The sequence below is a fragment of the Hyperolius riggenbachi genome, chromosome 6, assembly GCF_040937935.1.
Source record: "Hyperolius riggenbachi isolate aHypRig1 chromosome 6, aHypRig1.pri, whole genome shotgun sequence".
Lineage (NCBI taxonomy): Eukaryota > Metazoa > Chordata > Amphibia > Anura > Hyperoliidae > Hyperolius > Hyperolius riggenbachi.
Genome location: NC_090651.1, coordinates 172,498,680 through 172,523,793, shown reverse-complemented (window position 1 = coordinate 172,523,793; position 25,114 = coordinate 172,498,680). Strand labels below are relative to the sequence as shown.

The window sequence follows — 25,114 nt, the reverse complement described above, 5'->3', positions numbered from 1 at the left end:
ACCCGCAGGGGCTCAGGGCAGGACGAGTTCCATTGCCAATTAGCAGGCATAAGTTCGTAGCGCTTGCCATGCTACTTTGATAAGGTGTGTTAACTTTGATATTAGGTGAGATATCTTTGATAAGGTGTGATATTTGAGTTATCACAGTTTAGTGAATCAAGCCCCAAGTGTGTTTCTATGCAGGAAAACTCACGTTTTTTCACAGCAGCTAATGTAATTGATACAGGAAACTGAAAATGTGCAGAATCATGATGCAGAATGTCAGTTTTTTTTTCTGTGCGTGAAAAACACATTAAGGGCCTTATTCACTAAACTGTGATAATTCAAATATCACACATTATCAAAGATTCACACAGTATCAAAGTTATCACACGTTATCAAAAGTTATCACACGTTATCAAAGTTACCACACATTATCAAAGTTAACACACCTTATTAGCGTAGCATAGCGAGCACTACAAACTAGCAGGGGCTCAGGGCAAGACAAGTGCCATTGCCAATTAGCAGGCATAAGTTCGTAGTGCTAACTATGCAACTCTGATAAGGCATGTTAACTTTGATAAGGTGTGATAACGTGTGATAACTTATGATAATGTGTGATATCTTTGTTAAGGTGTGATATTTGAGTTATCACGGTTTAGTGAATCAAGCCCTAAGTGTGAACTAACCTATTGATTAACATGAGTTCTCTGTGCAGAAAGCGCCTACGAAAACTGTCAAGTGTGTTCCCTGCCTCAAAGCCCTTTCTAGCTGCAACAACTCACGGTGTGCTTAATAGGCCACACAGGAGTTTTAGGGAGTCTTGCCCAAATACTCCTTACTGCTTAGGTACTGCCTTCAGCAGTACACTATCGAGTGACAGACCTCCTCCTCATCTTACTCTGTAACAGTACAAGGGGGTAAGAGGTGCCCAGTAATCAACAAAATGTGTATTTATTAGTTAAAACACTGGCAACACATTTCATGGGTCTCATCCTACTTCCTCAGGCCAAAGAGTGCCAAAAAATCCAAATAGTCAAAGCTCTGAGTGCCTCCTACTTTGTAACAGTGTTCAGTAGAGGAGGGACTTATGACATTTCTCAAAATTCTTCATAGTATCCACCACCACCACCACCAAATGTGTTGCCGCTTTATAAATCAATAATAATAATATTGTAAACCCAGCCCCCGCCACATACACTTCTACATTGCAGGGTAACATGGAGAAGTGTTGTGTATTACAGCAGGCATAGCAAGACTGCACTCTATAGAAGACAACAGAGGTGTGCATTTAATGACTGTCAGCTAATAAACTAGGGACCTCCACTTGCTTTTCAGGTAAACAGAAAACAAAGGCTAAGTTTCCCTTATATCACTTATCCTTCATGTAATGTATGAAACTAAATGTAGATCATCAGATCACATTGTAGGAGTTGTAATGAAAATACATTTAATTACACAATTTTCCTTTATAGTTATGATTCAGATTAAGATCACTTTACATTTTTGAAGACATTGGAGCACACAGGTTGACAGCATGCCACTGTTTTGTGCACCCAAAAGTTTAACAAAATGCACAGTCAGGGCCTGAGCCCACTAACGCAGTTGTGTGCAGTTGTGTCCGCTTTTCAGCATCTGTAACATTGATGTGATGCTAAAAAGCGGACACAACTGCGCACAACTGCGTTAGTGGGCTCAGGCCCTTAGAGTGCAGTCAAAGGGTGAGAATCCAATTGTTGTTGCAATACAAAGTAGTCTGGTGGTAAAGAGATGGCACGCCTTTCCACTTATATAAGTCTTCTGATCTATACAGGTCTTAAAGTGTACCTGTAAGAAAAAGAATCACCTGGGGGTACGAACCTCTTAAGGGGAAAGCCTCTGGATCCTAAAGAGGCTTCCCCCTTCCTACTCAGTAGAGGGGATACAGCACTGGGACCCCAGAAGATCTGCATGTCGGCATGTGTGCATGCATACTAGTGGCTCTCCGCTTGGGCTTACCCAAACCTGATCCGGTCCCTGCCCCAGGTGTGCTTTTTTCCTTACAGGTTTTCTTTAAGCAAAGCCAATGTAAAAGCAAGAAGCTGTGTGTGTGGAACTGATCAGCTGCCAGACAGTAAGTGAGGGAAAATCACAACAGCAGCAAGTGTGATGCAGTTTGCTGGCTGTGTAGTATGTAAAAGTGAACCTGGCCTGGGAATAGTTTTGTCAAATATAATGAGGTCATGCTGAAGTGTAATGCACTCTTAGAAAGTTGCTGTACATAAGATCATGTTTTGTCAAAAAGTTCTCCCAGCGCTATATAAACAATTCAACAGTTGCAAGCAAAGTAATGTTGATCCCACATACTACTCCAGCTGGACTTATACCCTGATTTCACCATAACTATTGATATGCAATAAAACCAAGCTTTTATCTTGTAAGTATTATTTGTGGTAGCGTGATCAAACCCGGATTTCTACCCGGTTTTCCTATAGTGTTGGCTGGCCCGCCTAATTGTAACGCTGATTGGTTGAGGAAAGAATTGCAGAGACCCCTGGGTGAGCGGGACCACGTGACACCCTGTCTGGATGCCAGTCACATGAGCAACGCCTGAGAACACATTGGGCATGATTCACAAAGCTTTTTTACCTGTTTTTCTCTGTTTTCACCTTATCTATGTTACATTTTTAAGCTCCCAAAGAGCAAAAATCCTCTATGATAAAAACCCCTTTGTCTGTGCGTGCCATCCCTGTGTGTGTGTGCAGGGCCGGCGCTACCAGTAAGGCAAAAGGGGCAACTGCCCCTAGGCCCCAGAGTCCCTGGGGGGGCCCCGCTTTGCCTGGCAGTCAATGTCCACACGGCCCCCCCCCCTACCCCGATGCTGACAACTGTGTGTGTCTGCCCAACTGCCCCACGTGCCGCCTGTGTGGTCTGCTGCTGGGTGCAGGTGGCAGCCGTGCGGGCAGTGAAGTGACTGAACCGGAGGGGGAGAGACTGAGTGATACATACCTCTTCCTATCGGTTCCAGCGTCTGTCTCCATGGTTTCCTCCATACACGCAGCGCTGCCGGTGTAATGTCTGATTGCGCTGCCCGGAAGCTCCCTTCCACACTGAGTAGCACGCATGCTCAGTGTGAAGTTAATGATGCTGCTGGAGATAAAATACGAAATATCTCCGCTCCTACACCTCTTACACTCCCCAAATTTTGAGGGTAGGGAGGGGACCCCCCGAACGACCTTTATGCCAAATTGCAGCCCCCCGAGACCCGCTGGTTCAGGAGATAGATTAGAGAAATCTACCTCGGGAACTAGCGGGTCTCGGGGGCTGCAATTTGGTATAGAGGTAGTTCGGGGGGTCCCCTCTCTACCCTGAAAATTTGGGGAGTGTAAGAGGTGTGGGAACTGAGATATTTAGTATTTTACCTCCATCAGCATCATTCTATAGGAAATGTGGCCGCACAGTCTCCTACTGCGCATGCGAGGCAGCGCAAATCCACAGGCAGCGTAATCAGACACAACACCGGCGTAGCTGCGTATATGGTGCTGCTCATGCTGTTGATTAGTCCAGATCAAGAGGCCCCAGCGTGCTACGTGCCTATGGGAAGTCACTGACGCCAAGCCTGAGCGACCCCGTGAAGAGGAGGGAGTGCCCAGCAGCCTGCGCGGACTAGAGCCGAGCCAAAGTGATAGCAGAGCCAGCGGAGGAGGGGGGATATCTCTCCCCCGCCCTCTCCTCGGTCCGTCCTGTCACTGTGCACCTGCAATCAGCCTGGTAAGCTGCTGGCTCACATTCCTATCCACATGACTTTCTTTGATCTTCTCCCCTCTGCCTGTCTATTCACCCCTTCTGCTCTCCACAGCAAGGCAGATTTATTGCTTATCTCAGAGTGAGTGTTAACACCCTTTCCCTGCTGGTTTATTTATTTATTTTATGTGGCTGCAGGAAAGCTTCTTTTTTTCTATATTGGCATGTGTTTATTTCTTTACTAGGTTCTCCTGTTCACTTGTGCATAATCTGTCAATTTACACAGTCTATTCACTGACAGACAGCACTAAGCACTTTTTATTGGTTCCTTGCTGTTAATGGCTTATTGGTTCCTTGCTGTTAATGGCATTTAACAATTACTGTATTTATCATGTCTACATTCTATAGTCTCAGGGACCACTAGTCATATTGTAGATCTGTGTATGCCAGCCATTAGGACATGTGCCATCTTCTCCACCAGACCGGCTGCTTCTGCTGGCTTTGTAATTCTTGTAAATCATGCATATGTGTGCCGCAATACATTCCTGGAGATGTAGCCTATGGCATCTGGGGACTACGTCTCTCAGCACGCATTGTGGCATACGTGTGACACCAACAGGAATTACAAAAGCTGTTAGAACCTGCCGATCAGGTGGAGAAGATGGTGCAGGTCGTATGGGCCTGTAGGTAAGTAATGATTCTCTGCCCAGCAAAACACACCATTATGACCCTCCCTTATGGGAAGGCCACCACCCAGCCACCCATAATATATAAATTGTTGGGGGGGAGGGGATAAAGTGTTTGGCCAGGGGGCCTCCGCTTAAGTTTGCCCCAGGGCCCTGGAGCCCCTTGAACCAGCCCTGTGTGTGTGTCCCGTGTTTTACGCTACTGCGCATGTGCAGGGAGGGACACAGAGGCTGAGGGAGGTCGGGGACAGAAGGGGCGCACGCGCACGTCAGGCGTGCGGTGGGCGCGGATGCGGCGGATGCACGCACGGCCGGCGTGCATTTGGGCACGCACGCAGCGGGCGCGCGCTTGCACAGTGACTGTGCGGCGGTGGCGGCGGTCACGGGGGAGGATGAGATGGAAGGAAGGGGAGGAGAGGGAGGCAGGGTTTCAACCAGACCTATAGCCCGCTTTTAAACGGGCTTAGGTCTACTAGTATAATATAATTAAGGTAAGAAAAGTAATATTGAAATTAAGTTAATAGGGAACAAGTTAATTTAAGTGACTATTTTGTTTGTAAATATGCTGAAAGGTTATTTTGATCAATTAGGTGATGATTAACCACTTCGGTACCAGCAGCCTCTGCCCCCTTAAGGACCAGAGGCTGCTGGTACGCTAAAACGCGCATACTGACGCCGCAATAATCCATCGCTCACTCCGGTCACGCCGCTCTGTCCCCACCGCAGGCTGCTCTCTCTGCCGTCTCTATGACAGCAGAGCGCTGTGCGCCAGTCAGGAGCCGCTTTCATTGGCTCCTGACCCTGTCACTCAATGTAAGCCAATAGGATTGGCTTACAGTAATGACAGGGCCAGGAGCCAATGAAAACAGCTCCTGCCCTGCTCACTGTGCTCTGCCATCATAGAGGTGGTAGGTCAGCACATTGCGGCGGGTAGAAAGCTGGTGAGAGCGGCGGGGACGCGCGTTGAATGGGACGTAGAGTTTACGTCCGGTCAGAACCGCAGCGCCACCCGCCCGACGTAGATTTAAACTGCGTCTGTCCGAAAAGTTAAGTAATTTATGAGAAGTTTTGTGAACAGAGCCCATTGGGCTTGATTCATTAAGCTGCACTGTTAAGCAGTGCACCTTAAAGAGAACCCGAGGCGAGGTTCTAACAATGAAATCCCCATACAGAGGCTGGGTCTGCCTAAAGAGCCCAGCCTCTGTTGCTATTTAGATTCCCCCTAAGCCCACCCTGCGCTCAGCGAGACCCCATAATTCACAGCCGCGCTGTGCGGCTGTGATTACTTTTGTAACGTCAGTCTCCGCTCTCCCCCGCCTCCTGCAGAGCTCTGGTCCCCGCCCGAGTCCCTTCCCTCCAATCAGCGTGGAGGGAAGAGACGTGGGCAGGGACCGGAGCGATGCAGAAGGCGGGGGAGAGCGGAGACTGGCATTACAAAGGTAAACTCAGCCGCTGCCGACACGCTCAGTGTCGGCAGCACGGCTGTGAATAATGGGGTCTCGCTGAGCGCAGGGGGGGCTTAGAGGGAATCTAAATAGCAACAGAGGCTGGGCTCTATAAGCAGACCCAGCCTCTGTATGGGGATTTCATTGTTAGAACCTCGCCTCGGGTTCTCTTTAATGTGAAGGAGTAGCCAGTAATGCGTGCCTTACATAGCAGCGTGCCTTCCTTAGGAGTGTGCCTTCCTTAGATAGGAGCGTGCCTTCCTATACATAATAACTATGTATAGGAAGGCACACTCCTTTCTAAGTAAGGCACACTCCTAAGGAAGGCACGTTCCTATCTAAGGAAGGCATGCTTCTAACGAAGGCATGCTCCTTACATAGCAGCGAGCGCTGCAATGTAAGGCATGCATTAGCAACCACTCCTTCACATTAAGGTGTACTGCTTAACAGGGCAGCTTAATGAATCAACCCCATTGTCGTATACCCGCACGTGGTGGAGGGAAGGGAACTGAACGGCTGCTACCAAGGGGTGGTAAGACCACTGACTCTTTGCTGTCCAGAGTAATTTTTCGACCTAACCGCTGTGTTTGGTTAAGCCACCGCCGTGTGGAATTTTGTTTACTTACCGCTGTGTGGAACGCTGTCTCTTTGATCCACCGCGCAAGATATCACTTATAATGGAATTTTCACTCTTGCATAGACTGAACATTATTTTACACCAGTGTGCGTGCACCAGAGGATCATGACTGTGATAGCTGGATTATTGCCACTAGAAATTCATTGTTTCATTGTTCGTGTTGAAGTTGCAGGTGTTTAGCAGTGTACTGTTGCTGCAGGTTATAAGTCCAGCTGTACTAATATGTGGGATCACCACTACTTTACTTGCAGCAGCTGAATTGTTTATATTGTGCTGGGAGTTCTTTTTGACAATACAAACTCTCTATACCATTTACGGTACATAAGATCATACTGTTGCGTATACGATTTTATACTGAAATCAATTGAAAATCTGTGTACAGTGTGTGGATGGATTCGACCAAATTGATCCCTCTCTGATCAGATAATGATCTAAGAGATATCTATCTGTTGTTTCTTACATTTTTAGATCTAACCATGGGTGCCTTTAGATACAATTATTTTGTTGTTGTTTTTTTCTCTGAAACAACATCTTACCTGTTTTAAAACATAGCTGCTAACATCACAGTAAGTTGAGTTCCACTTTCATCTTTATTTGTACAATTTAATATGTTATCAAACGTGTGACCCATAACTACAGTTCTGCTTGTGCTGCCAGACATTACAGTGTTCTTTGTCCAATAACAATGCATCCATCAAAAGTTTGGGTTAAAATATATTACATCTTTTCTGCAAAGCTTCTTAAGATCTCCCATAAAACATTTAAATATCTGGATTAAGCTATTAATTCAAATTGAAATCGGACTCCACAGATCTGATTTAGGTGCATGAATCAATCTATCTTGCAAATGCACATAAGATATTGGGTCTAATTTGACAATATATCTGCAAAAGTATGTGTTTTAGGAACATGATATTTGATATATTATAGGTGATTGATATTCTACTTAAATATAATAAAATTGTTTCCGTTTCTGTTTTTCTCCACAATAAATTCTGTTTATTTTCTACTGGTCTCAAAGCTCCTGGTTAATCTGCCATTCCAAAATGGCTTAGGATCACCAAACTTCATACTACATTTAGATCACAACAAACAGATCTGCAAGCTCTGTTGTATATCGGTCCCATAAAGTCATAGCTTGGAGAAATGAATTTTCAGCTGTATAGGTCAGTCATTAGGAGAAAATACAAAATACTTTAATATGCAGCTTGTTTTGAGTCTTCCTCTGAATAAGACTGTAACTCTTAGTTTGTAGTCCTTCCTGATCTCTTTTTGCATGCATTATATTTATGAAAATACTCTCACATGCCACTGACATTTCTGCTTTTACTGCTGTGCACCACTTTTAGTGCTTTCACATTTTTTACAGTCAACTGTTGCTAACAAATCCAAAAACTGAGAAGACAAGGATGCTACCATGTATTAGCAATCCACATTTCTCATGAGAATGATGGGATGTCAGTAACAACAGTCTTCAAACAGTGACTTCCGTCTTGCTGTTGCTAGGGAAGTGACGTTGGGGTGTGGCACTATAGTGGCCTTGATGACTGAACAATTCAGGGAGCTTTTCAATACTAAACTGTCTCTTGTTGGCATAAACTTGTCTTCGGATGTCATGATGATTTGGATCCCAAACCTGAAATGAAGCCCCTGCTAGAGGGTGTGTATTGGTCTTAGATACTTTAACCTTGTGATTTGGCTTAGGAGGTATGACAGGAGAGCTGTCCTGCAAAGAGGAGTTGTCCTGTGGTAACAAAGAACCAGACTGATAGCATTGAGACGTTGCAACATCCACCACTGGAAATCTCTTGTAAAAGTCACCCGTTGCAGTTTCTATGAAATAAATAAATAAATCTTAGTATAAATGCACTGCAAAAAGTTAATATTATTTATTTTTACAATTAAAATTCATGTGAAAGGGTCCTCTAACAGAGAAGTAGGCAAAATATGTATATTTGTGTTTGGCTTCACTCACAAAGTATAAATATACACTAACACTATACTATACACTAACTAATCGTACAAATAGCTCATATTGTATAAATGTGGAAACACCAATATGCATAATAGCTAAACGACCAATGAGTGCTGTCACTATAAACTCACATAGTTGTTGAGCAAGCCACTCATCCACATCCACTATAGTATAGGCAGCTAAGCAGCACAAATATTATATAAAGTGTATGTAAGCCGCAGACTTGGGCACACTGTTGTGATGTGGCAGCATGCCCCCCGCCCCATATTGGTAGCCACAGGGAGCCCCCAGTACATGCAGCCACATGTGTCCCCAGGATAGATAGACAGATGGAGGTGTCCCCAGTATTATCCAGCTAGAGAGGGCATCTCCAGTATTAGGTGCAAGAGATGATGCTCCCTGTATAGGTAGCCAGAACTCCCCAATATAGGTGGTAAGTGAAGGCCTACTTCAGTATTCAGGTAAGTGGAGAGGGTACCCCCACTATACGTAGCCAGAGAGCCCCCCAGTATAGGTGGTGAGAGAATGCCCCCCAAGTACTACAGGAGATGGTCAGAGAGGGAGTGACCCATATAGATTGCCAGTGAGCCCTCTGTGATGCATTTGCAATTCTCATAGAACATGTCATACCCCACATGTCGTGTCATGTCAGCAGCAGGGCTGGCAAATTATTTTTCTAGCTGGCATATTCCACAGAACACAAGAATTAATTAGCTCCGCTCTTTCAACCACCACTGCCGAGTGGCCATAAATCAGTTGTTGACAAAACTCTTAAATCAGACCTGAAGTCAGGACTCTCCCTCTGCTCTAAAAGGTAAGCAACAGCATAATAACCTTTAAAGAAACACATTTCTTTGTTACAGCTTATATACTGCAGATTTATTGCAGGATTTGTGTCTACTTTCAGCTTTCAGGGAAGTAGACATATTGTTAACATCCTGTGTTTACCAATTAGCTCTCTGCCATGGCAGTCAGCTGATACAGTTAAGGGATCAAATTACAACTTGTGCTTAGTCACAGATGGAGGGGAATTAGACAGGCTAAACTCTCTAAATACATACAGAGTGCATTTCTCTCTGTTGTCCTTTTGTCTTGTGCAAGACAAAACAAGACAAGACAACAGTAAAGGTAGCCATACACTGGTCGATTTGCTATTAGATCGACCAGCTGACAGATCCCTATCTGATCGAATCTGATCAGAGAGGGATCGTATGGCTGCCTTTACTGCAAACAGATTGTGACGCTGGCTCCTGGGCATCTTCTCCGCATCTTCTCCACGCTGCACCCGCTCCATCCCGGCGCTTCCTGTGTCACTCCGTGACCAGGAAGTTCAAATAGAGTGCCCTCTATTTGAACTTCCTGGTCACTGCAGTGACAGGAAGCTCCGGGATGGAGCGAGTGCAGCGCGGAGAAGATGCGGAGAAGACGCCCGGGAGCCAGCGTCAGGTAATGTATACCTGATCGGATCGGCCGCCGCTAGCGACGCACTCCCTACCCGCAGGCGATCGAGGGTAATTTCCCGCACGGCGCGATCAACGGACCGATCCGATTTTGGGAGGAAATCGGATCGGCGGGTGCGTTTAGCGCGAACGATTGGCAGCAGATTCGATCCCAGGATCGAATCTGCTGTCGAAACGGCCGCGAATCGGGCCAGTGTATGGCAACCTTAACTCTTCACCAGCCTCACTGTCCGTACTTTTCACACCTCAGCCCAGCTCAAAGGAAAAGGACTGATACTTATATCTGCTTCTATTTCACCCAGCTGCCTGTACCAGGGTCAGTAACCCCAGAGTGACTTTAAAATTCATAATTCTCATATTTTAGTTTCTATGCTCTACAAATATGTGACTCACCATTTTTTGGCAAGTTAGTCAGGTCATTCTAACACACATTTTGGGGAGTTTCCAGGCAGATCAGACATATGGCTGACTAGGGAAACAGGTTCTCAGGCATACTAGATAATAGGGATGGTCGGAAATGCCAATTTCCGCTTCTGCAGAAAATCCGCTTTCCGCCATTGCCAATTACCGCTACTGATTCCGCTTTCCGCTACCGATTTCCAGTACGGATTACGAGGTCTTTTTGAAATCTTTTTTTTCTTCTTGTTCCCACTCTTCTGCTTAAAATACCCTGCAAATTTGGTGCTTCTAGCACCTATGGGGGCTTTGCTATTAACCTCTAAAGTCGGCATCATACCGCATATCGGTAATGCAAATTTTCCGCATTTTACAATAGCCACCGACTTTAGCGGTTAACAGCAAAGCCCCCGTAGGTGCTAAAAACACCACATTTTCAGGGTATGTTAAGCAGAAGAGCGGGAACAAGAAGAACATTTTTCAAAAAGACCTTGCCGTTTTTGAGAAAATTGATGTTAAAGTCGGCGGAAATTACCACGAAAATCTGCATCGGAACCGCTATGTGGTATAATACCGACTTTAGAGGTTAATAGCAAAGCCCCCCATAGGTGCTAGAAAGACCAAATGTTCAGGGTATGTTAGGTAGAAGAGTGGGAACAAGAGAAATAAAAATATTTCTAAATATTTTTGAGAAAATTGATGTTAAATTCAGCAGAAATGTGCACGATTTCTGTGAATATCCGCTTACCGCACTTGCATTACCGACTTCCAAATTTTTATTCAGAAATGCGATTTCCGATCTGAAATGCGAAAATTGCATTTCCGCACAACCCGAACAAACATCCCTACTAGATAAATGTAATTGGATGGAGGTGATCGGGAAGTCAAAAATGTGTTCCAGATATCTACAGTTCTATATAGATGAAAAAGAGAGAGAGACAATTGCTTACCTCTCTAAAAGAACACCAGTTACAGCTGAGTTCCCATGAGACGTGTTGTATGTCTTAATTTGTGCTTCAATAAGCATCTTTTTTCCAGTTGACCTGGTGTCAAATCTTCTAAAGAGATAAGAAGTTGCCTCTCTCTTTTTTCATCTATATAGAGATGTAGATAATCTGGAAAAGATTTTTGACATACTGGGCGCCTCCACCCAAGAAGGTTAATCTACTGTAGTCTAGACCAGGGGTCTCCAAACTTTTTTGGTCAAGGGCCGGGTCAACATACTTGAGACTGCTGGGGGGCCGGAGTATACATGAAATGATGTAGAAAATATTATATTGAGCCTAGGAAGTATAAACTATTACCTGTTAACAGTGTTGCTTATGAATTTTCGTCCTTTCCGCATCGAACATGCTATTTTTAATTTCAAGAAATTTTCACGAAAAACAGGCTTGTATTTTTGCGGTTTCTGCAAACACGTGGAAAATCTATATTTGTACTGTAAAAAAAAAAAATCGATATTTGTACTTCAATGCAGAAAAAGAATACGTTTACCGTAACAATTTTTACTGCATTATTTTTGCTGCAAAAATTTACAAAAAGCGCCCAAAAAAAAAATACACATTTTCGCTGGAATTTTCAGCAAAAAAAATCGAATGTAACATTTTCGTGAAAATGAATGCGAAAAGAATATTGATATTTTCACTCCTCACTAGAGCATACTATCTGCTCTTGCTGTGTTGCAGGGCATGCTATCTGCACTTGCTGTGTGGATGGGTGGTGCCAGCACTGCTATTCTATATGCAGGCTGCCAATATTTAGGGCTCGTTCACACTAAGGGCGTTTGCCCTTTTTTCAAGCGCAGGCGATTTTTCAAAATCGCCCTAAAAACGCTTTTGAAATGATTCCGTATGAGAGGATTCACAGCTGAGTGGTTCATTACCAATCCGCTCAGCAAAGCAGTGCTTTTACCATTTGTGAGTCGATTATGCCTCAATGGAAGGTATAGGAAAAACGCAAATGCTCACAAAATCGCTTTGTGCAGCGATTGCGTTCACATTTTTAAGAAAAAATACATTGTATTTATTCTTCTCCGGGTCAAAGAGTTCACTTCCTGACCTGCGTCAGGGAGTGAATTACAAAACCGCTTTGGAATAGCTTTTACTGTAAACCGCGCAGTGGAGCGCTGGGAGGGGGAAAAAAGCGCACAAAAAGTAAAACGCTTGCGTTTTCGATATTAGGTGTGAATGAGGCCTTAAAGATGCAGTGAACCGTATCTATAAGTTATACATTTTGAGAGGGGGGGGGCTGATGAAAAAGCCTTAGGGGGCCGCATTCGGCCAGCGGGCCTTAGTTTGAGGACCACTGGTCTAGACCTATGCAGGAGGTATTATGTTTACAGTTTTTTCAAAAACTGAAAGATTCAAAGGAGAGCGATCATCCAGTTTCCTGAATGGCCTGGAGTACCAAGGGAGAACAATTATTTTTCCACAGGCTTAAACAGAGCCCTGCAACCCACCTTTGTCAGTATTTATCATATTTGACTATATTTGACCTACTACCTAATGGTACTGCACCATTGGGCTCCTGGTCTATTCTTTTCACCTAGAGGACCCTGGGCAATTTACCTACTTTAGGAATCATCTCCACCCATTCATTCTCAGGCTCATGTTTATACTCATGTTTAACATGTGTTGATTCATGACTGAACTGAAAGCAAATATGCAATCCATTTCTTGATGTGACTTATGTGCACAGAGAAATCCGCCATACAGATGTTCAGCCCGATTTCATACCTTTCTGAAAGAGGACTGGAGTTCCCCCGTCTGGCAAGCAGGGGAATCAGCTTTTATATCAGCCCCTCCCATCAGGATGAGGTCTTTAAAGAGGAACTCCAGTGAAAATAATGTAATAAAAAAAGTGCTTCATTTTTACAATAGTTATGTATAAATTATTTAGTCAGTGTTTGCCCATTGTAAAATCCCTGATTTACATTCTGACATTTAGTACATGGTGAAATTTTTACTGTTGGCAGGTGATGTAGCTGCTGCATGTTTTTTTGGCAGTTGGAAACAGCTGTAAACAGCTATTTCCCACAATGCAGCAAGGTTTACAGACAGGAAACTGCCAAGAGTACGTACTTTTCTTGTTTCTTGTGGAGGGGTTTCACCACAATTTCAGCCATACAGCACCCCCTGATGGCCTGTTTGTGAAAAGGAATAGATTTCTCATGTAAAAGGGGGTATCAGCTACTGATTGGGATAAAGTTCAATTCTTGGTCGAAGTTTCTCTTTAAGAGTCTGGTACAAACAGATCTCCTGTTTTGTTCATCATTTTGTCGAAATTCCATCTGGAAAACGCCAGGAGTACACTGGCAAACCGCAATACTTTGGATTACTCAGCTCAAAGACTGATTGGACACAGCCAAACATGGTATTTTTAACTTTTCAGACATTCTTCATCATTTTCTCTGTTCTGTATTTCTATCCAACCAGTCTGTTCAGCTTCTAGATATACTGTATTTATCTGCCAGTTTCAAGGTATACTTTTTGTGCATAATTTTATAATAAAACTAATGATTTAATGGTTCCAGTTTTTGCCCTTGTTACCTGATTATTCTGATTCATGCTAGAGCTCTCTGTCCTGAAGAAGAGACCCACATTACTGCACTTAATATCTATAATATCGTCTTAATATTTTTTGTCTATTGCTAGTTAGATTGCAAATATTCATTTTTTATTTATTTTAGGAATAGCTAGCTGAGGTTTCTCCACCTTATTTTAATCTGGGGAGTAATGTCTGCAAAATATATTTTTTCAAGTGCTAAATTGATAATTTTATTTTACCGAATCTACATACAGTCAAGATTGTATCATGTATGGGCACACCATCCAATCTTAAATGTTTACTTTGCACACAGTGTATTTACCTTCAGAAGCCTTTAGTAGATGAGACCTGAATGGCAACTGTGGCATAGTAAGATGAGATTGGCGGGTGTCAAACATTCCCAGTATAGGTTGCCAGAGAGCCCCCCAGTATAGGTAGCCAGAAATCCAAGAGTATAGGTAGCTAGAGAGCTCCCCTTGTAAAGGTTGCCACAAAACAGCCCCCCCCCCCCCCCAGTATAGGTAGCCAGAGAGCACCCCTCCCAAATAGTGGTGAGAGAAAGAGGGTACCCTCCAATGCAGAGTGCGCAATGGAGGGGTGACGTGACTCACCTCTTCAGGATCCACGGGTGTGCAAAGAATCACTGGCTGCACACAGACATATGCCTGTGGAAGCGGAGTTTCACAGAGGTCCCTGTGCCCCTACCAAGAAGAATATTGTGGTGCCATGAGCGATCGCCCCCAAAATGTATGGCATGGTGGGTCTCCTGCCTTCTTTTCAGGTCCTATGCCCCAGTCTCCACCCCAGTCTTGTGGCTTGTCACCACTTGGACTCTTTGACAACTTTGTGTTGTCATAGCACATGGTTACACCCAGGTCTTTAGTATGCAAAGTATACGACCTGAAGGCATAAACACAGAAGTAGCACCAAAACTCAGCTAGGCAAGAGAGGGGCAGGAAGCATTTCCTAACGGTTTAAGGTCATACACAGAGGCCAGATGACTGTCAATCCAATGGGTCAGACAGACTCAAGATCAGAATCAAGCCAAGGGTCAAAACTGGAACAGCCATGCAGATAAAACAGGGATCAGACAAAGACAAGGTCGCAATGAGCAGAGATCAGTACAGGCGGCAATCCAAACGAGGTCACTTGGGCAAACCAGAGTCAAAAACAAGAGATCAATCTGAAACACACCCAGGCAGCTAGCACTCAGCAACTAAAGCTGGCCACTAACGATCAGTACACCCTTCCCAGCTGTTTATTAGACGCACACACGCACGCACGCACACACACACACACACACACACTCTGCCTATCCTCAATGCAATTTATTACTTCTCATTATGTACTGTATGTGTGTGTTTGCACATTTATATGTTGTAACAGTAATAATCATACATTGTGAATGGGGTCAAAAACAAACATATTTTGTACACTCCTTTGTGTTATAAATGACTTTTTTAACATTCGAATAAAAATTAAGTTTTATGTGCAGCAGAGCCTTGACCATTAGTGGTTCAGTAGACTATTGTTGTTTCCTGTGATTTCTATGTACTTTATTTTTTAATATTTTACTAACAATTAATTTTGCTCCACATTTCTTTTGTGGGACTCTGTGGCACAGAAGCAGATGAGGAATTGTAAACTGCTTGAAGTGTGGTTTTCAGCCAGGCCAAATTTGCCTCATGCAGTAAAAAGTCTAGAACCTACCTTGGCTAGAACCCTTTCATGTGGCTCAGTCAACCGTGGTAAGTCATACACAGGCGTAGGTTAAAAAAGGGCGCCAGGAAAAAAGGGCGCAGGGTTTTAAACGATAAACATAACGTTCATAATAACGTTTAAAAAAAATTTGTGCTATATTTCGTTTAAAAATAATGTTTTATGAAGTTATAAATCATTAAATAATGTGTATGAAATCGACAATTTTAAAAACGTTAATCTTCCCTGTTTAAAAAGTGAAATTTATAATAACATTTTATAAAACATTAATAAGAATTTTACTAAAGCTATACCTAACCCTACTCTCACACAGAACCCTCCCTGTACCTATCCCTAACCCCTAGACCCCCCTGTTGGTGCCTAAACCTAAGACCCCCCTGTTGGTGCCTAAACCTAAGACCCCCCTGTTGGTGCCTAAACCTAAGACCCCCCTGTTGGTGCCTAAACCTAAGACCCCCCTGGTGGTGCCTAAACCTAAGACCCTCCTGGTGGTGCCTAAACCTAAGACCCCCCTGGTGGTGCCTAAACCTAAGACCCCCCTGGTGGTGCCTAAACCTAAGACCCCCCAGTGATAAGCATTAATAACGTTTTTAAAAAAATATGGTGCGGTTTTTCGTTTAAAAATGTTTAAAAAAAAAAAATTGTACTGTTTTTCGTTTAAAAGTAATGTTTTAAAAAATATTGTACTGTTTTTCATTTAAAAATAATGGTTAAAAAATTTTAAATCATTAAATAATGGGTAATCATGAGAAGCAGTTATAAAACATTAAAAGTCTCCGGGCGCCGCTTTTAAAACGTTATTTTTCTCCTGCGCCCTTTTTTCCTGTTGGGCGCCCATTAAACGATATTTATTATGGGAGTGAATGGCGGCGCCCTTTTTGTCCACCTGCCTCATGCGCCCAAATTTCCTGCTTCCATACACAGTGCTTAACAAGTTTTATTAGCTTAATAGATAGAATGTGACTAATGCAGAAATCAAGATAGAAGGATCATATTTTTACATGCATGTTTTTCTTCTGTCTTTGCCAAGGTGATGCCCTTGTCTCATAATACACCTCTGAGTTATTCCCAGTCTATCTCATTTAGCATAAATTGTCTAATACAGGAAGGTGTGCAGATACGCTTAGACAAAATCAATATAGATAAGGAATCTGGCTCTGATGGCATCCACCACCAAGTATTAAGGAAGTTAAGTTCAGTTATCGATAAACTACTTTATCTTTTTATTTACAATTCTCTCTCAAGTGGGTAATTTCCCTATATGACTGGCATACAGCTGATATTTTTCCCTTATTTAACCTTTTGGGAACTGCCACAAGTACTTTAAATCCTACGCCGCACTTGTTGCTGTCTAAGCCTGATGCGGCGTAGGATTTACGCCACCTCCCGACGTGATCGTGCGCACCCAAGAGGGGAGATTAAGCTGTCATATGACAGCTGACATCTCCCCTTAGTGATTAGGAGCCATCGCAATTGGCTCCTGATCACGTGATCACTATGAGCGCCGGTGGATCATAGTGATCACTGTTGGCAGCGGCTGGCTGAGTGCAACAAGAGGACCGGGACTCACCTTCCTGATGTTCCCCAGTAGTGTTGGGCGAACAGTGTTCGCCACTGTTCGGGTTCTCCAGAACATCACCCTGTTCAGGTGATGTTCGAGTTTGGCCGAACACCTGATGGTGTTCGGCCAAACCGTTCGGCCACATGGCCGAACTAAGAGCGCATGGCCGAACGTTCCCCGAACGTTCGGCTAGCGCTGTGATTGGCCGAACGGGTGGTTCGGACCCGAACGCGCTCTGATTGGCTGAACTGTCACGTGGTTCAGGTAGATAAATACCCGAACCACGTCATATCTCCGCCATTTGTCTGTGGGTTTAGCTTTGGGTAGGCAGGCAGGGTAGTTCGCGCTCCAGCCACGCTAGCCAGGGTCCCCCCAGTCATTGTTTGTCGCTGCTGGGAACAGTAGTACACCGCTCGCTCAGCCACACTATATAGCATTGTGTTTACTGCCACTCTGTGTACCTCGCTCAGCCACACTATATAGCATTGTGTTTACTGCCACTCTGTGTCTGCTGGGAACAGTAGTACACTGCTCGCTCAGCCACACTATATAGCATTGTGTTTACTGCCACTCTGTGTACCTCGCTCAGCCACACTGTATAGCATTGTGTTTACTGCCACTCTGTGTCTGCTGGGAACAGTAGTACACTGCTCGCTCAGCCACACTATATAGCATTGTGTTTACTGCCACTCTGTGTCTGCTGGGAACAGTAGTACACTGCTCGCTCAGCCACACTATATAGCATTGTGTTTACTGCCACTCTGTGTACCTCGCTCAGCCACACTATATAGCATTGTGTTTACTGCCACTCTGTGTCTGCTGGGAACAGTAGTACACTGCTCGCTCAGCCACACTATATAGCATTGTGTTTACTGCCACTCTGTGTCTGCTGGGAACAGTAGTACACTGCTCGCTCAGCCACACTATATAGCATTGTGTTTACTGCCACTCTGTGTACCTCGCTCACCCACACTATATAGCATTGTGTTTACTGCCACTCTGTGTCTGCTGGGAACAGTAGTACACTGCTCGCTCAGCCACACTATAAAGCATTGTGTTTACTGCCACTCTGTGTACCTCGCTCAGCCACACTATATAGCATTGTGTTTACTGCCACTCTGTGTCTGCTGGGAACAGTAGTACACCGCTCGCTCAGCCACACTATATAGCATTGTGTTTACTGCCACTCTGTGTACCTCGCTCAGCCACACTATATAGCATTGTGTTTACTGCCACTCTGTGTCTGCTGGGAACAGTAGTACACCGCTCGCTCAGCCACACTATATAGCATTGTGTTTACTGCCACTCTGTGTACACCGCTCACCCAGCACTATATAACATTATTGTGTTTACTGCCACTCTGTGTCTGCTGGGAACAGTAGTACACCGCTCACCCGCCACTGTATAGCATTGTGCTTTGTGTCGCTGCTGGGAATAGTGGTACACCGCTCACCCACCACTGTATAGCATTGTGCTCTGTGTCGCTGCTGGGAATAGTGGTACACCGCTCACCCACCACTGTATAGCATTTCTGTACTGCCACTGTACTGCTGCCAGTCAGCGTGTACTTTAAGGATAAGTGAAATGAGGAAGAAATTCGGTGAAAGAGGGAGGGGCAAGGGAAGAGGTGTTTCCCCTGACGGTTCACGTACAGGCCACAGGGTAGCACCCAAGAAAACCCACTCAATTACGCCCATGTTGTCCAGGACAACAACCCTCACAAATCCAAAAGAACAGGACCAGATAATTACTTGGATGACCTCTCAAGCGTCCAGCAGTGGGTTAAGCAGCACCAGCACATCACGCACGAGGTCCGAGTCCTCAGCCAGTTACAAGGAGCCAGTGGGCACAAAGCTGACACAACCGGCAGCGACACCACGCACACAACTGCCAGATAACCAGTCCGATGAATTACCTCAGGACACAATGGGGTATTCGCAGGAGCTATTCCCAGCCCAACAAACTTCCACCTTTGAAAGGTCAATGGAGGAACAGCCAGAAATGTTGTGCCCGGATTCACAACCATTAACTGTGGGAAATGCACCGCGCACTGAAATACAAGGCGAGTCCGAGGACTTTGAAACCCAAATCCCAGAGCAAGTTGGGCAGGAGGGGTTGCAATTGCAGGAGGTCAGCCGACAAGATCTGGAAGACGACGTTGGAGTGAGCTGCGCAGAGGTTGTTCTGGGGAGCTCTACTCCACGGCGGCGGCCCCCACAATGACATATGACGAGTTTGAGAAGATGGAAGAGGAGGGTATGGACAATGTGGACATAGACCCAGATTTTGTTTGTGAACGAGAACATCGCCGTCGTAGCAGCAGCACAGATGAGTCTGTTGAAGAACCCACTGCTGCACGAGTTCGCCTTGTGCCACAAGGTAGGTGGCGCGCAATTTCAGGCACCACAAGCGTGGAAGTTCAAATGAGAGGCAAAAGAGGCGCAAACAGAAATCGCCAACAAGGCAGGTGCTCCAAAGTCTGGGCTTTCTTTGAAGACTGCACTGAGGATGGTACTATGGCGATTTGCAAGGTGTGCAAGACCCGCCTGAGCAGGGGGAAAAGTATTAACAACCTCTCCACCACCAGCATGAGCCGCCACATGCTATCCAAACATCCCACTCTGCGGGCAAACGCGGCAGGACAGGGTACCAGCAACATTGCCTCCCTTGGGGTCACCAGACTCACCACCAGACCCGCCTCAGCAGCAGCAGTAGCCCAGCCATTGCGTGGTTCACAACATTCACAAACATCAGACGACGCTGACACTGTCTCTTTCCGGAGTAGTGCTCTTGAGGTCTCCCAGTGTTCATCAAACACAACAACCAACAGTGTGCAGCCCTACGGTTCAGTTGTCTGTCTCGGAGATGTTTGAGCGCAAGAGGAAATTGCCAGCAAATGACCCCCGGGCCGTGGCAGTAACAGCCAGCATAGCCAAGCTTCTGGCCTGCGAAATGCTGCCATATCGAGTGGTGGAGACAAACAGCTTCAAGGGCATGATGTCAGTGGCCATCCCACGTTACGTGGTTCCCAGCCGCTACCACTTTGCGCGCTCTGCAGTGCCTGAGTTGCATGAGCACGTGGTCAGCAAAATAACCCGAAGCTTGAAAAATGCCGTTGCCTGCAAGGTTCACCTCACCACTGACACCTGGACGAGTGCGTTCGGCCAGGGTCGATACATCTCTCTTACCGCGCACTGGGTGAACCTTGTGGAGCCTGGCAGCGATTCCTCACCTGCTACGGCGCGGGTGTTGCCCACGCCGCAAACAGCTGCACCGCCATCCCTCCCACTGGATAACAACAGCAGCACCTACCTCTCTGACTCCTTCTCCTCCAACGCATCTCAAAGCTGTACCTCATCCGGAAACGCTAACCCAGCAGCAGTAGGATCGTGGAAGCAGTGCAGCACAGCTGTTGGCATGCGTCAGCAAGCGTTGCTGAAGCTGATCTGCCTTGGGGATAAGCAGCACACAGGGGAGGAAATTTGGAGGGGAATAAAGGAACAGACGGATTTGTGGCTGGCACCGCTGGACCTGAAACCGGGCATGGTTGTGTGTGATAATGGGAGTAATCTCATTCGCGCTTTAAGGTTGGCTAAGCTGACACACATCCCTTGCCTGGCGCACGTGATGAACCTAGTAGTTCAGCGGTTCCTGAGGACATACCCAGGCATGGCCGATTTTCTGTTGAAGGTGCGACGAGTGGCCAAACATTGTAGAAATTCCAGTACTGCTTCGGGGGCACTCGCCAAGATGCAGGAGCGCTTCAATCTCCCCCACCATCGCTTGCTGTGTGATGTCCCTACGCGCTGGAATTCTACGCTGCACATGCTAGCCCGCTTTTGCGAGCAGAAGAGTGCAGTGGTCCAGTACATGACGGCGCAGTACCGAGGCGCATCCGGACAGCTGCCAAGCTTCTGTGGATCCGATTGGGCCAACATGTTGGACCTCTGCCAAGTCCTCCAAAATTTTGAGCAATCCACGTTGCTTGTGAGCAGTGACAACTCTTCAGTCAGCATTACCATACCACTGCTGTGTTTACTGAAGAGGTCAATGTTGAAAATCAAGGAAACAGCTGTCATGATTCAACTGGGGGAATCTGAAGGAGAAAACGATCAGCGTGATGGTACCAACATCAGGCCATCCGCCTCAGGAAACGCTGGCCCCAGCAGCTATGACGAAGAAGAGGAGGAGGAACAGCTGGAGTTGGAGCAGGAATTTCCTGCCACCACTGATGAGGGCCAGAGCGGTGCACGTTGGACTTCCACAATTCAGCGCGAATGGTCAGCAGAAGCAGACCAGGAAGAAGGTGACGACTATGATGCATCACAACAACTATCACAACGCTCACAAGAGGATGATGAGGATTCTGGCAGGACTGTGGCACACATGGCTCAATTCATGCTAGACTGCATTGAACGCGACCCACGCATTGTGCGCATTCTGGACAACACCAATTACTGGGTTTATACCCTTCTGGATCCACGGTACAAACAATGTTCCAAAACTGCTTGAAGAAAGAGTCAGACAGGTCAAAATGGAAGAATACCAGCAGGCCCTTGTGGAGACTTTAGAGAGGAGATTGACATCCTCCCCCTCCTCTAGCCAGTTGTACGCCGACAGACTGACTTCCGCAAACCCAGGACGACCAGGAGGGCAGCAAACAACACAAGCTGCAGCTAGTGCCCAAAAGGGAATGGTATCGGCAGTGTCCTTGGAGTGGGAACATTTTCTGACACCCATGCAGCAGCAGCCCACAGAACAGCAAGCGTGCAGATCCACCTCCAACACCGATCGCCTGGAGAAGATGGTCAAGGACTACATGTCAGATGGCGTAGCTGTGTTGAACAATCCATCTGCACCCTTCAACTATTGGGTATCGAAGCTAGACACCTGGCACGAACTGGCAATGTACGCAATAGAGGTGCTGGCTTGCCCGGCAGCCAGCGTTATGTCGGAACGTTGTTTTAGTGCTGCCGGAGGCATCGTCACAGATCGGCGTATCCGCCTCTCCACAGAAAATGCAGACCGTCTGACTCAAATTAAAATGAATCAATCCTGGATTGGAAACGACTATGCAACACTCCCGGACCCCAACCAAGTAACATGAACAATGACCATCTGTGATGGATTAGCGTTGCCGGTCCCTGTTTATTGAACCTCTCATCTTTATTACATTTATGACTGTATGGCGGCAAAAAGCATTGCTATATTCGCACGCTATTTGTCCTCATGCAAGGCCTGGGATGTTGTGTCTCAAAAAGCGTGGCCTTCTCCTCCTGCGCCTCCTCCTGTTCCATCACGTGTGCTGCTGCTGCTGCTGCTGCTGGGTTAGCGTTGCCGGTCCCTGTTTATTGAACCTCTCATCTTTATTACATTTATGACTGCATGGCGGCAAAAAGCATTGCTATATCCGCACGCTATTTGTCCTCATGCAAGGCCTGGGATGTTGTGTCTCAAAAAGCGTGGCCTTCTCCTCCTGCGCCTCCTCCTGTTCCATCACGTGTGCTGCTGCTGCTGCTGCTGGGTTAGCGTTGCCGGTCCCTGTTTATTGAACCTCTCATTTTTATTACATTTATGACTGCATGGCGGCAAAAAGCATTGCTATATCCGCACGCTATTTGTCCTCATGCAAGGCCTGGGATGTTGTGTCTCAAAAAGCGTGGCCTTCTCCTCCTGCGCCTCCTCCTCCTGTTCCATCACGTGTGCTGCTGCCGGGTTAGCGTTTCCAGTCCCTGTTTATTGAACCTCTCATCTTTATTACATTTATGACTGCATGGCGGCAAAAAGCATTGCTATATCCGCACGCTATTTGTCCTCATGCAAGGCCTGGGATGTTGTGTCTCAAAAAGCGTGGCCTTCTCCTCCTGCGCCTCCTCCTCCTGTTCCATCACGTGTGCTGTTGCTGGGTTAGCGTTTCCAGTCCCTGTTTATTGAACCTCTCATCTTTATTACATTTATGACTGCATGGCGGCAAAAAGCATTGCTATATCCACACGCTTTTGTCCTCATGCAAGGCCTGGGATGTTGTGTCTCAAAAAGCGTGGCCTTCTCCTCCTGCGCCTCCTCCTGTTCCATCACGTGTGCTGCTGCTGCTGCTGCTGCTGGGTTAGCGTTGCCGGTCCCTGTTTATTGAACCTCTCATCTTTATTACATTTATGACTGCATGGCGGCAAAAAGCATTGCTATATCCGCACGCTATTTGTCCTCATGCAAGGCCTGGGATGTTGTGTCTCAAAAAGCGTGGCCTTCTCCTCCTGCGCCTCCTCCTGTTCCATCACGTGTGCTGCTGCTGCTGCTGCTGGGTTAGCGTTGCCGGTCCCTGTTTATTGAACCTCTCATTTTTATTACATTTATGACTGCATGGCGGCAAAAAGCATTGCTATATCCGCACGCTATTTGTCCTCATGCAAGGCCTGGGATGTTGTGTCTCAAAAAGCGTGGCCTTCTCCTCCTGCGCCTCCTCCTCCTGTTCCATCACGTGTGCTGCTCCTGGGTTAGCGTTTCCAGTCCCTGTTTATTGAACCTCTCATCTTTATTACATTTATGACTGCATGGCGGCAAAAAGCATTGCTATATCCGCACGCTATTTGTCCTCATGCAAGGCCTGGGATGTTGTGTCTCAAAAAGCGTGGCCTTCTCCTCCTGCGCCTCCTCCTCCTGTTCCATCACGTGTGCTGTTGCTGGGTTAGCGTTTCCAGTCCCTGTTTATTGAACCTCTCATCTTTATTACATTTATGACTGCATGGCGGCAAAAAGCATTGCTATATCCACACGCTTTTGTCCTCATGCAAGGCCTGGGATGTTGTGTCTCAAAAAGCGTGGCCTTCTCCTCCTGCGCCTCCTCCTGTTCCATCACGTGTGCTGCTGCTGGGTTAGTGTTTCCAGTCCCTGTTTATTGAACCTCTCCTCTTTATTACATTTATGACTGCATGGCGGAAAAAAGCATTGCTATATCCGCACGCTATTTTTCCTCATGCAAGGCCTGGGATGTTGTGTCTCAAAAAGCGTGGCCTTCTCCTCCTGCGCCTCCTCCTGTTCCATCACGTGTGCTGCTGCTGCTGCTGCTGGGTTAGCGTTGCCGGTCCCTGTTTATTGAACCTCTCATCTTTATTACATTTATGACTGCATGGCGGCAAAAAGCATTGCTATATCCGCACGCTATTTGTCCTCATGCAAGGCCTGAGATGTTGTGTCTCAAAAAGCGTGGCCTTCTCCTCCTGAGCCTCCTCCTGTTCCATAACGTGTGCTGCTGCTGGGTTAGCGTTTCCAGTCCCTGTTTATTGAACCTCTCATCTTTATTACATTTATGACTACATGGCGGCAAAAAGCATTGCTATATCCGCACGCTTTTTGTCCTCATGCAAGGCCTGGGATGTTGTGTCTCAAAAAGCGTGGCCTTCTCCTCCTGCGCCTCCTCCTTTTCCATCACGTGTGCTGCTGCTGGGTTAGCGTTTCTAGTCCCTGTTTATTGAACCTCTCATCTTTATTACATTTATGACTGCATGGCGGCAAAAAGCATTGCTATATCCGCACGCTTTTTGTCCTCATGCAAGGCCTGGGTTGCGTCTCAAAAAGCGTGGCCTTCTCCTCCTGCGCCTCCTCCTGTTCCATCACGTGTGCTGCTGCTGCTGCTGCTGGGTTAGCGTTGCCGGTCCCTGTTTATTGAACCTCTCATCTTTATTACATTTATGACTGCATGGCGGCAAAAAGCATTGCTATATCCGCACGCTATTTGTCCTCATGCAAGGCCTGGGATGTTGTGTCTCAAAAAGCGTGGCCTTCTCCTCCTGCGCCTCCTCCTGTTCCATCACGTGTGCTGCTGCTGGCCTGGGTTAGCGTTTCCGGTCCCTGTTTATTGAACCTCTCATCTTTATTACATTTATGACTGCATGGCGGCAAAAAGCATTGCTATATCTGCACGCTCTTTGTCCTCATGCAAGGCCTGGGTTGCGTCTCAAAAAGCGTGGCCTTCTCCTCCTGCGCCTCC

The 25,114-nt window shown here is 46.2% G+C and overlaps 1 protein-coding gene across 1 annotated transcript in view; it reads right to left on the bottom strand.

The window, feature by feature from the left end:
• Positions 1-7,053: 7,053 nt before the first annotated feature.
• The window catches only part of LOC137522601 (protein shisa-9-like), a 363,162-nt gene continuing 345,101 nt past the window's right edge, over positions 7,054-25,114 (bottom strand). The window contains exon 4 of the mRNA XM_068242676.1: positions 7,054-8,303. Coding sequence (XP_068098777.1) covers positions 7,945-8,303 — 359 coding nt within the window. The 3' untranslated portion in view covers positions 7,054-7,944. The remainder of the gene's footprint in view (positions 8,304-25,114) is intronic.